Genomic DNA, 13,145 nt, shown 5'->3' on the forward strand with positions numbered 1-13,145 from the left:
TCTGAAATCTGTTGTCTTATGATGTAGGACATGACTGTTTATTATAAACGTATCATGTGTGCTTAAGAAGGTGTTTTCTCTAATTATTGGGTACAGAGTATTATGAATGAGCAATAGATAAAGTTATCATCTTGTTCAAATTGTCTTTATCTTTGCTGATTTACAAAATCTGTGTATCTACTAGTATTGGACAGAAATATGTGGAAATCTCCCACTAAGACAGTAGATTTGTAGATTCCTCATTAGTTGTATCAATTTTTGTTTTATTTATTTGGAGGTTATTTTGTTAGCTGCACTTAGAACTGTTTTATCTTTCTGCTGAACTAAACTTTCTGTTTTATGTAATTACTCTCTGTATCTGTTAGGAAAATTTTCTCTCTTAAAGCCTAATATAAGCTAATATACACTAAATTAAGTTAGCATATATTAGCACCACCTTTATTCTGGTTGGTATTTACATGGTATTTCTTTCTTCATCCTTTTACTTTCAACCATTCTACGTCCTTATCTTTATATATGTCTTTCGTTGGTAAACAACATACAGTTAGATTTTTAAAAAATTCAATCTGACACTCTTCTAACAAGTTCAGCCCATTTATATTTATTTGATTCTTGATATATTAGGACTTGGTTTACCATCTTTCAAGCTTCCATTTCTTGCATTTTCTAAGCTTTGCACTTGTGTGCTTCTATGTTTGTGGGTGTTTCCCCCGACCCGATCCATTTTTCTTCTTCCCACATGTTTAAATTTCCATATTTTAATTTTTTCAGTGGTGACCTTTGAAACTTGATACTGTATATTTATCTTGAAAAAGTCTAAATTCAAAATAACATCTTGGGCTTCCCTGGTGGCGCAGTGGTTGGGGGTCCGCCTGCCGATGCAGGGGACACGGGTTCGTGTCCCGGTCTGGGAGGATCCCACATGCCACAGAGCGGCTGCGCCCGTGAGCCATGGCCGCTGGGCCTGCGCGTCCGGAGCCTGTGCTCCGCAGGGGGAGAGGCCACAACAGTGAGAGGCCCGCGTACCGAAAAAAAAAAAAATAAAAAAAATAAATGACATCTTAATCTCATCCCCAAACTATTCAATGACCACAGAAAAATTTGACTCCAATCACTTATAGGATATTATTGTTGTCAAGTATATTGTTGCCAACTATATATTGTTGTCTACTGCTGTTTAAGCCATTCAGAATATGTTCTTTGACCACAGTGGAAATAAGCTGAAAAGCAATCACAAAAAATAGAGAATGCCAACTATGTGAAGATTAAACAATATACTTATAAACAATCCATGGGTCAAGAAAGAAATCACAACGGAAATTAGGAAATATTTTTGAACTGACTAGCTTCTTCCGTTCCTTATCCTCCTCTGCGATAGGTATGAAAAAAAGGAAGGTTTAAAAAAGAAGTTCTGATGACAGCCACAAGGTACTGGAGACACTGACCTTACTGAATTTCTCTCACATGGGAGAAAAAATTTAAACCAGAGCATAATTATTATTGATTTTAGAAGATTAAATCATAAGAATAATCACTCAGAATTAGCACTAATACATATATACGTACATATTCATATGATGACTTATTAAAGTAGACCCTTTCATATCTCTGATTCAAGCTCCATATTACTATATCCATTTCATTTGAAATCAGACAATGATTAAGACATATAGATTGGCTACTTATAAAACATAGCTTAACTGTAACTCACCTTAACGTGGATATTACTCAGGTGTTTAAAAATCTGGCCAATGTTAAGATACTCGCTAATCTACAAATTCAACACAATCCCTATCAAAATTCCATCTGCCTATTTTTGCAAAAATTGACAAGCTGATCCTAAGGTTCATACGAAAATGCAAGGGATCCAGAATAGCCTAAACAATATGAAAAAGAAGAACAAAGATGGAAGAATCACCCTTGGTGATTTCAAAACTTACTACAATGCTATAGTAATGAAGACAATGTGGTACTCGCATAAGGGCAGATATACAGATCAGTGGAATAGAATTGAGACTCCAGAAGTAAACCCTTACACTTAAGATTAAATGATTTTTGACAAGAGTGCCAAGACAATTCAACAGGAAAATAACAGTCTTTCAACAAAAGGTGCTGGGACAACTGAATAACTACATGCAAAAAAAGAGATGTTAAGACCTTTATGCCACACCATATACAAAAATTATATCAAAATGGATAAAAGACCTAAACTATAAAATTCTTAGGAAAAACATACTCAACAGAATGAGAGAAAATACTTCTAAATCATGCATGTGGCAAGGGACTTGTACCCAGAATATATAAAGAACACTTACAACTCAACAGTAAAAAGACAAATATCACAATTATCTCTTGACTATGCTGTAAGCTCCCAGTAAATAGAAGCCTTGTCTTACTCATTTCTTTACCCCCAGCACCTAAAAGAAGTTGTTTCATTTTCTTACCAGTGAATGAGTGCTACTGGACCAAATGCAAGACTCTTCCTTAGTCACATCAGAACTATGCACCCTGTGTCCCTTTACCTTTCAAAAGAAAAGCCAACGGGAAGAGATGGCATTCTTTTTTAACTGGGGCTGGGGAGAAGCTGACATTGTGGAGTGCCTTTCATTCTCTCACTCACCTGCCTTTGCTGAAGAGGGACGAGACAGTTTCTGGCTATAGATGTGCGCAGCACTTTGGAAAGAGGAAAAGGGGCCAATGGTGTAACTGCCTGATCGACAGTGCGGCAGGCCGGCGGGGCTCAGTATGTTCTGCGTCCCAGGATGGATGGAGGGAGAAGCACTGCCAGGGACTGTGCTCAGTAGAATTGCTGGCTGGTGAGCCATGCTGGGGATAGCTGGAGGAATCTGAGATAAAGAAGAATGGTGGCCTGGCCCTGGTGAGAGGTCAGAGGTGGTAATAACAGATGACAAATGGGTGTTGGGAATTTTCTGCAGAGGAGTAGCAGCAGGACCAGAGAAAGAAGTAGAGGAAGAACTGGTATAGACTAATTTAGCCTCTTTTTCTGCTGAAGTGGTAAAACCTGTTAAAACAAAACCAAACAAAAACAGATCATTTTAGGAAAAATTAATGTAAATTCTGTATGTAAACATGAAGCAAACATTTTTAAACATCAAAGTAATCTTAGCATGAAACAGACATAATGAAAAATACAAACTTTAGGGAGATTCATCATGAACCTAATGAATACTGCCCACTGAGACAATGTGGCAATGGAAACAGTTTATTTTTAGTCCCTTCTGAAAGCTGGTGTTGGGACTACCTCCATCAACCAGAGCAGGTGCTTTACAAACGTTAGGGCCTCAGGACAAAGTTTCTGGTAATGACAGCTAACTCCTCTCCCCCTGATTTTCACCGTTCTAGAAAAAAAAGTGCTCAGAATTTTAAACATTAAGAAAGTGAGAAATTCCTTGGAAGGATAATAGGCTATGAGTAGACAAAAGGAAATTCTAAGGGAAAAGGAAAAACAAAGAAAAGGAGCTTTCTGGAGTAATGTCACACGCCCGAAAATCATTTAATATCTGATGACATTTTTTTTTTCATTTAGAGATTTATCAGAGAGCAGCAAATCTATGTAGGTTTGAAGTCACTCACGAGATAATTTATCAGAGTGAATTTCTGTTGCTTGTTGCTGCTTGGGCTGCTTTATTTTCACTTCTTCCATCGTTTCAGGGTGATCTGAAATAAGAAATAAATACTGAGCTTAGGCTCTGTTACTAATCAAATGCTACAGCATTGTTCTACACATAATTTTGTTTCCAAAATATAACACAACTAGTAATCAATGCTAGGAACCATTGCATTTCTCACCACACTTTTCCAAGGATGGCCACGCTCACAGCCCTGTTGAGTGGGACACCAACCAAATGATTCCCAACTAGTCCTAACCCCAGCTCCAGCTGACTGAATCAGGAAAAGATACCAAAACCCAGGGCAGCCATCCATGGACTGCCAACAAGCTAGAACATGCCTGGGAAAGAAAATGAGTAAGGGCAGTAAGATGCCTCTGTCAAGAATTCAGACTTGGGGAGCTAAGAGACCAAACTGGTCGGTGGTACACAGTGGAACAAAGAAGTCGTAATATATATGGACCAGGCAACTGCCAAGAGATAGAAAGAACAGCCCCAGTGTTTGTTGGCAAGATACCTGTTTACCACAACAGCTCTGTATCTTAATCTCCTTGGTTTTACTTGAATAAGCTGAGTGAGTTTGCTTATTAGACTGACTGATCAGTATATTCAATAACAAAATCACTCTAATAAAATAAATTTCCACCGTAATAAATTAGGTTTTTTTTCTACTACAGAATTTTGAAACAGAACAGCCAGAGCTAATCATATACTTAGAGAAATATTCCAAAAATCTTTCTCAAGGGCCAGGTTCATACAAAAACTTAAGACAGGCCATTTTACAGATCATCTTTCAGAATGAAAGAATAAGGACATATGAATTCTCTTCTGTCCATCACCACCAGCACAGGTAATACTGTCACACATTTGTTTGCTCATGTTTTTAACAAGTCCAGATACTACCAAATGTCATACTGTTGTTCCCTTGATTGAGGCCTTCCTACTGCCCCTCTAGTTATTCTTGATTGGTATTGCTAGGTACAGACATTATTATGTAAAGGTAGCCCTTAACACATGAAGCCCAGAATTTCCGAGGACGCATCTGTACAAACAGGTGCTGCTAGTACGTGCTGTTAGGGCTTCTCCATTACTACCAGGGGAGAAGATACTACCTGAATGCCAAGCTAGGACTTCACCTGCCTAGCACACTTCTCCCTACCCCAACCTCATTACAAAAACTCCTCAGCCTCCCTTTCTCAACACTGTTAGAGGGTCTTTTCAGAGATCCTACCAACCTTCTTCCTGTATTTACTCACCCAAGTTCATCCAGCAGACAATAAATCTTATAAAGTCAAGAATTGTGACAGTCCTGGTCCCTGTATCTCTAGCAACTATCACCATGTCTGACACATGATAGGTGTTCATTAAAAATATGTAGAAGGAATGAATGAACGGATAAACAAACTAGCTTTAGAACTTAGATACGTTAGGAAAGCTCAAAGAAGAGGGCTGGACTCAGAAGTATTTCTACTAATACAATACTTTAAGTGTACAGTGAGCCAAATAGGCTTTTGTAGACTAACCTCTGAAGCTAATCAGTTATTAAAACAGTAACACCGTTTCCTTGGGAAAACTCACTCTACATTTTAAATGACCGATATCCCCAGCTCTTTCCACATTAGACTATGATAGCCTTAAGAGTAGCAAAGAAATCTACATCTTTGAATCTAGGGGTTAGCATACTACAAAATTAGTATATTATCTATGTCTTATGCTTCCATCTAGATTTTAAATGAATCTTACACTTGAAGCACAAACTTTGTTTATAACTGAGTATTGCTGCTATTTTTTGATCATATGACATGAACTAGATAGTTTGGTCCACATCAATTCCAAATCCCCAATCATGGAGTTCCCCAGCAGTGACAAATTTTTGAAATGCATGGGAACATTGGGTTATCACAATGACTGAAGGAAGATGGTGACATTTAGGGCTTGGGACTATGGATATTAGACATTCCACCAGGTATGGAATAGTCCCACACAACAAAGAATTCTCCTACCCCAAATGCAAATGGTGATGAGCTGGAGGAACCAAAAAATTTAACAGGAGTGAGAAATAATCATTAGGAGAGGCAGAAGAACAGAGACTAAGAGCACAAGCTTTGAGTCAGGTAGACTAAAGTTCAGATTCCTGTTCCACTGTATGGTGCAGGGCACCCTTGGGCAAGTTACTCTGTCTCTTTCAGCTCTGTTCCCTCATCTGTAGAGAAGTTTTATAATAGCACCTACTCCATCTGGTTTTTGGAAGTAAAAAAATAAGATCATGTCCAGTAGACAGTAATATGAGCGCTCACTAACTGTTAGGTATTATTAGCTTGTCTTGAAAACAGCTCTCTGATGTTAATTTTCATGAAAAAAAAAATTAGACCACGTCCCTCTTGCGCTTTTAGGACAAAAACATAAGGCCTCCTCATCCCCTACCCACACACTGCAAAACTTTACCACCTTGGAGTCTATTAGTGCTTAGGCAACATATTATTTTTGGTTCCCCTTTGCACATCTCATTTTTTCACTTGTTCTTCTTATTTTTCATTAATTAACCAATATACTTACCACCCTTTGCCCCGCTATCAGAAAAACTGTTGCTGTTTTTAGAACTTTTTGAGTGAGTCCCCAGGAAGACACTTGCAGACTTGTTTTTTTGTGTATAAAAAGTCAACACCTCCTCCAGTTCAGCCTCACTGAAATGGGGAGAGAAAGTATGGTTAGAAGGGGAAGGTGTTCTGGAAAATCTTTCTACCAGATTTTATTATGAAAATGGAGTAAGCTGAAGAAGGGGAAAATGAAAAGCACAAGCTGGAAACTCCCTATTAATAGATGGTAAAAAAGAAATATAAATGAAGCAGTCTGAAAAATTTAAAGCATGACAAGGTTTTATTCATTCCACAGTGAATATTCTACATCTGCACTGTCCAATATAGTAGCCACTAGTCATATGTGACTATTTAGATTTAAATGAATTAAAATTAAAGATTCAGTTCCTTGGTTACACTAGCCACATTTCAAGTACTCAGTAGCTACAACACAGAAAGTTCTATTGGACAGCCATGTTCTAAATCAGGGGTCAACCAACTACAGACAGTGGGCCAACCCTGACCAGCAGGCTGTTTTTGTATGGCTCCCAGCTAAGAACGGTTTTCATATTTTTAAAGAAGAGTATGCTATAAAGACCACATGTAGCTCACAAAGTCTGAAACATTTATTATCTGGTCCTTGGCAGTTTGTCCACCCCACTTCCAGATAATTGGAGTATATTCACTAAAGAAGCCACTTTGTCATAAATACGGAAACTCACCAGCGTAACCAAGGAAGATTTCCCTAACCATCTATACAGTGGAAACTGAACCAGATGGTCTCTAGGTCACTTCAAATATTGAAATGATATGCACTTTTTACGAACACCCACAAAATGGAAAGTGTAAGGAAACAGATGAGGGCCCATAGAATTCTTCCAGTAAACATACTATGATGGATTTTGTAAAATCTGTAGCAGCTCCTCAACGGCCTTTTGCATTTTTTTCCTGGAGCCTGGCTATGTTCCAGATAAGTGGCCTTCAAATAAGCAAAATATTCCTGCAATATTACAAAGAACCTGTATCCTATCTTCAGAATACACTGTAACGACAACCTTGGAAACTGCTCCTATGGATCTCAGAGTAAACCCCAAGGTCTCCAAAGTAGCAAAGAATGGCCTGGCTAATTGGATCAAGATAGAGAGCTGAATGCTGAGATTTTTCAACCCCTAAAAGCTAACCTTAAGCATGAAGGACTTGTTTTCTTTTATATACATTAGGCGTAACCCTTACAGTGCTGAGAAACTGCCCATTCCTCAAGCCACTCAACGTAGGCAAAATGTAGTCATCTCCACTGCATCAGTAGGTCAGGGCTAAATTCAGATCCAGTAAACACTAGACACCTCTAACTTCAGCTTTCCGAAGTGCTCCCTCAGCCCTTAGAGTGGTGTGTACTTTGAAGCTGTCTAGAAATACAGCCCAGATGCCCAGCAGCAGTGTTTTGATAACTAAAACCATGACAACAGCCAATAATTGGCTGAGATATAGAGAGATCAAGTCTATGAAACCCTTCTTCTCCTTCTAAGAGTGATTTTATTCACATCCATATGTTAGAAACAAGGGGCTACTGGGAATCAATGGGGCAGTGTGGAAGGCAGAATAAGATACTTTTTATTAAGAATGTCTTCTACCTTGCTTGTCTGATGAACTCCTGAAAGTTTTCCGTATTCACCCCATCTTCCTCTTCTTCCTCAAGTTTCTTCTTCGATTTCTTTCCAGCCATTTGTTCTGTTTCCTATCCAGTCCCCAACCCCACAGAAAAACAAGATAAAACTGACTCCTGATAAATGCATACTTCATCGTCTGGTTTCATTACCCTTGGGTTAATTTGTCTTTATAGTAAAGACATTTAATTCCTCCATGTACTTTTGCCACCTATAAATCTGATATATTATTTTCTGTCATTATTTCATGAAACATTTTAGAGTTTCCAAGTAAGAGTTGCATAATAAATATAAATTTTTATCATGTTTTTACTTTTTACTCAGGTAGCCCAGTGAAAAAAGAGCTTGGTAATGTCTGTGGTCACACTTGAAGCTTTAATAGAATGACAACAGAGACACTGTATTTTGTTACAGTTAGGGAGAGGAAAGATAGGTCTTGGAAGATACTCCTATAGTAGTATGCAAATTGAGTAAATTCTTTACTTATGTAAGTTGTCCCAAAATTCTCAACAGAGCTGGAGTAGCTATGTAGCTATGGATTTGATGTGTTGATACTGTACCGACCATTCCACACATTTCAAAAAAGCTATTTAAATTTCCAGACCTCAGCTTTCCTTTCTGAAAAATGACCATGTTCCCCGCTCCCCCCACCCCAAAATGACATTTCTAAAGCATTCTAAGACCCTTGGATAAAAGGTGCTTTGCAGACTATTCTCACTAAATAGTCTATTTTCTGGGCTTGGTTGTAAAATGAAGTCACTATCTAAAATGTTCTAGAGAACAAAGTGTAACTCACTCAGGAAGGAAGACTGTGTCTCTGTATTAAATCCACAGTTCAAATTTGCTCTCAAATAGTCAATTCACCACTGTCTCCAGGCACAATAACGACAATGCAAATTCACATAGCCCAGGATTCATCTCAGGTGCAACAGCACTCAAAAGGAATGTGCCTTTGGATGAGACTGAACTACGGCCCCTGGGCCTTCACAAGTAGTCAAAAGTAGCTTTTCAGACCAGCTGGTTAGGGAGTGACGTCCTGCTCCCCATAACGTCCCACAAAGCACGTGATAATGCTAAAAGGGAAGAAGAACCTCTCCACTCAGCTGGACAGAGGCTTCTAGCCTGTTTCTGACAGTGCGTGGCGATCCAAAGCACAAGACTAACAGATGAACCACCTACCTTGTTGTACACAATGATAAATTCACCCAGGTGGTGGGCCAGCATTCTTCTGCGCTCCAGAAGTGCCAGTCTCCGACTGGGTAATACCATCCTCAGTGAGTGCTGGAGGTTACTTGATGCGCGCTTGAGGAAACGAACCACTAGCTCCTATAAATTAAAGAGTCATTGGGGGAAAAAAAGAAGGCATTGTGCTTAAGCAACAGAAGACAAGCTACAAGGGGATTACACAATAGAGAGATAAGAAGAGGTATACTATACACTTCAACAAATAAGACCCAGAGCAAACATACTAGGTATAGCAAGGACACAGTAAGACACGAACAAAATGAAACAAACATATCCTCTTCCTTTAACAAGCTGGCAGTGGGAAAATCAAAATCAAGTATGTGTGCAAATAACTATGTAATAAAGTAGCAGCTGTAAAAGTACAATTCATATATACATAGTACTATAATAATTCAAAGTGCAGCTATCACTTCCAATAGGGTGGTCAGAGAGAGATACTTAGGGAAAGTAATAGGTAGAGGAAACTAAAACCATGGATCAAGTCATCAAAGGTGAGAAGGGAGAGAAAGAATACAGAAATACTGACACTCAGAGGTCGGAAAGAGGAGGAAGAATCAGAAAAAAACAAACAACCACCACAACAAACCATGACAGAAACATCAGAAATGTAGAAAGAAACACGGGAGAAAACAGTGTCATGCAAGCCAAGGGAGGAAGGCTCCCATGTCACAGTTTCCAAGAGGCTGGAGCAGGAAAGGACCACAACCACTTTCAGCAGAGTAAAGGCGACAGAAAGTAGAGGTTAAGAAACGAATGGATACTGAAGAATACAGGTGAAGAGCAGAAACTACTGATTTAAAAAGTTTAGTGACTAAAGGAAAGAAAGAACTGTTACCAGGCTTGCAAGGCGATAGCTTTTTATTTACTTTTTCTTCCCCAAGAATAAGGATGCTTTTAGAGTTGGGGGTTGGCAAAGAGGGCATAGTGAAAGGTCATTAAGGGGTAGCAGGGATACATCTCACTTGAGATGGGGCAAAGGATTTTGAAATCTGAACAGATACCAATCAGATCATTCATAACATCACAAATGCTTCAAAGAGAGATTCTTGCAGGGCCAAGGGCCTTAAAGATAGTAGTTCCCCGCACCCAACCCCCAAACACAGTAAAATTGCCTGAAGATGATGGATTTGGGGAACTTCTGTCTATGTGCCTTCTGTGAATTACGTGATAAAGAAGCTCTAAACCTAACTTGGATCAGAGAAGGCAATTCTACACTCACCTTCCTCATAAACAAGATCACTGCCACAATCATCAGGTAATGCCTTAGGGTTCGTTGTTTAGATAGATTTTCAAACAGGAATGCACACAACTGATACTAAGTTCTGCAGTGATGATCCTAAATATTCTTATAAAAAGCCCCATAGAAATCCTGTGTGAATCCCAAGTCAGCAGTTGCAATAGTTATTCTCTTCTGAGCTATTTTTTTCTTCTTGAATTTGATTTTGGTTCACTGTCCTTTGGTGACAATTTACTCCAACATAAAGAAACAGTCTCATAACCAGAGGGTTGGATTTCATAGGTCTACCCTGCTGTCTTTACTATAGGCTGGTTTAAGCTGTTATATTAAAATATTATTTTTTCACAGTGAAGCAGACAAACTGACTCTCAAAAAGGCAGTTTCAATTTTCCACTTGGAAAGAGCAGAGCTAACATTTTCCATTGATGGTTGAAAAATTACTCACAACACACAAGGTTTTATCTCTGGGTTGTATTGGCTACTTTAAATTCACAAGTTGTTTTCTGGGATATCCATCATGCTTTTATAATAAGCCCAGCATATTGTACGCCTCTTATATGTGGAGCACTGAAAATTACAGTAGGATCACCACTGAGCTGGACAAAGAATGCAGCTTTCTCAGACTTAATGGTCCTTCTCTTTTCAGTGACAGATCCCTGTGGTTAAAAAGCCTAAGGAAGGGCTGTATGCGTTGACCTTACCAAAGAGCTTGAAGCTCCCTGTCATTCTGATCCAAAAAGAAAAACATTGCTAGTATATTAAATTTTAGGCAGGTTCGAATGACCAATATACAGTAAAAATTATTACACAAGTTTGTTTCCAGTAATCTAAGACTTTTATAAAGTGACAACTAGTAAAGAAAAAAAGGTTAAAATGGAGGATGGTACATTCTCAGAGGGCCCATGATAAAGTGTTGATTTTCAAAGAGCTAACTTGACCCCCCAGGACAGAAAATAAATGCCTTATGACCCATGGAAATAGTGCAAGAGCAAATAATGTGCAATTGCAACATTTGAGTTTAAGTTCCAGTTTCAGCACGTATGAGCTACAGGACAACAGGCAAGTTACCCCCTTCCTCTAGGTCTTTGTTTCCTCATCTGCAAATGGAGATGACAGTGCCTATATCAAAGAATTAATAAAATGTGAAGCTGCTTGAGAAAGGACTCTGCAAATCGTTATTCCTTTCTAGGGCTTTGCACAGGCCTGACATCTAATAAGCAATCAATTTCCATTTTCTGAATGAAGTAAATTAATGCCCTCAACACATACTGTGATGAACATGGCTCCAGATCCAAGATTCACTTCACAGAAAAGTAAGAGAAATCTGCAAGCTGTACTGTGGAATAATTCTTTCACCACAAGTATACTGTTCTTTATCTTAGTATAGGAAAAAAAAGAAAAGAAGGAAGTAAGGAAGTAAGGAAGGAAGGAAGGGAGGGAGGGAGGGAGGGAGGGAGGGAGGGAGGGAGAGTAAGAGAAAGTAAAAAGGTTCCAACAAGAAGAGCCTCACCATCTGTTCATCTTCTTTGGCAGCCCAACTGGCACTGAACGTTTGACCTCCACTGTCTTTCATCAGTCGGATTTGAACATGCTGGAGATAGGCAGAGAATGCTATTCGGGCCTGCACTTTGCTACAGAAATCCAAAACAACATACCGTTATGAGACAGAATGGTGCACCTACCAAATGTGTGCTTGCCTCTCTCAAAGTGGCCTTTGAGGATCCTTCTATTAGGATGGCTAAGAAAAATGAAGCCCATCATACAGTCACTGAGTAAAGATTCCTTCTACCCAGTACATGAGATTTCTTTTTTTCTATTTAAAGAATCAGAGATGGAGAATCCTACTTATTTTCTCATTATTACCATGGCGTGGGGGGCAGGGGGGAAATCAAGCAAGAATAGAGAATCATGTTTCCTACTCTTATACCTTATCTTTTGGAACTTTTAAACAACTTTCTCGGGGAAATGGACAGGAAAAGTACCGAATTTTCACAAGAACCTTTGTATTGATACAGAAAGGTTTTTCTGCCTTGGAAGCCCTTAAAAACATACTTATCAGTTAGTATAAAAGTATGGCTTTTGCTATAGCAACTAATTTCTGGTGTGCAAAAGCCTCCAAAGCAGGAAACAGATAAATCGTACAAAGGAACTTTGGGACCAAATTTAAGGTCAGGCTTTTCTCAACTACAAGACGGGAGTGGCTGGAGCCCAGAACAAATGAGTGAGGTCCAACGGAGTTTGGCATAGATGCACTGACCGGCTAGGATGAGCCCAGATGTTCAGGGGGAAAAAGAAGTCCACACATATAGTAAAAAGCACCTCAGCAACATCAGTGAAGAAGCCAGCTGATTTCTGCTTGGTGGTCTAGGTTGGAAACAAGGAAATCTGATCAAGCTATCATTTAGAAGACAGGAGTACCAGAGAAACACTGATGACTTTCACTTCGGCTGCTAACTGCAGCCGATCTGTTTTCTTTCAGGAGAGACTGTAGTTACTTCAGCTGCTTGGCCTTCTGACATGCTAGCCAAAATTACATCAGCGAAGATTAGGGCCCAACACAAACTTTGTTTACAATCCTCACACATGCAATCACTGAATGCTTTCTACTCACTGTTCCCCCAAGGTTAGGACGAAGGACTTGTCCAGAGTAAACTGGAAATCCTAGGAGGGTCTACATCTATCTTCTATGTGTGTGCTGGAAGGGAGAGGAGTCAGGTTGGGGAGTAGATTTGCTTTTCAAGCTCTTCAGAGTATGAAATATAAGGCTACATCTTTGTTATTAACAGGAATAGTT

General features: G+C 39.1%; 1 protein-coding gene across 16 annotated transcripts in view; it reads right to left on the reverse strand.

Annotated features, from left to right (window-relative positions):
- The window catches only part of TTLL5 (tubulin tyrosine ligase like 5), a 306,516-nt gene that overhangs the window by 177,907 nt on the left and 115,464 nt on the right, over positions 1-13,145 (reverse strand). For all 16 annotated transcript variants that reach the window (XM_067729894.1, XM_067729939.1, XM_067729917.1 and 13 more), the window contains 6 exons: positions 11,862-11,982; positions 9,049-9,195; positions 7,837-7,940; positions 6,186-6,313; positions 3,595-3,678; positions 2,621-3,022 (listed from right to left, as the gene is read on the reverse strand). In XM_067729894.1, the coding sequence (XP_067585995.1) occupies positions 2,621-3,022; positions 3,595-3,678; positions 6,186-6,313; positions 7,837-7,940; positions 9,049-9,195; positions 11,862-11,982 (986 nt within the window). The remainder of the gene's footprint in view (positions 1-2,620; positions 3,023-3,594; positions 3,679-6,185; positions 6,314-7,836; positions 7,941-9,048; positions 9,196-11,861; positions 11,983-13,145) is intronic.

This window comes from Pseudorca crassidens, chromosome 1 (assembly GCF_039906515.1).
Source record: "Pseudorca crassidens isolate mPseCra1 chromosome 1, mPseCra1.hap1, whole genome shotgun sequence".
Lineage (NCBI taxonomy): Eukaryota > Metazoa > Chordata > Mammalia > Artiodactyla > Delphinidae > Pseudorca > Pseudorca crassidens.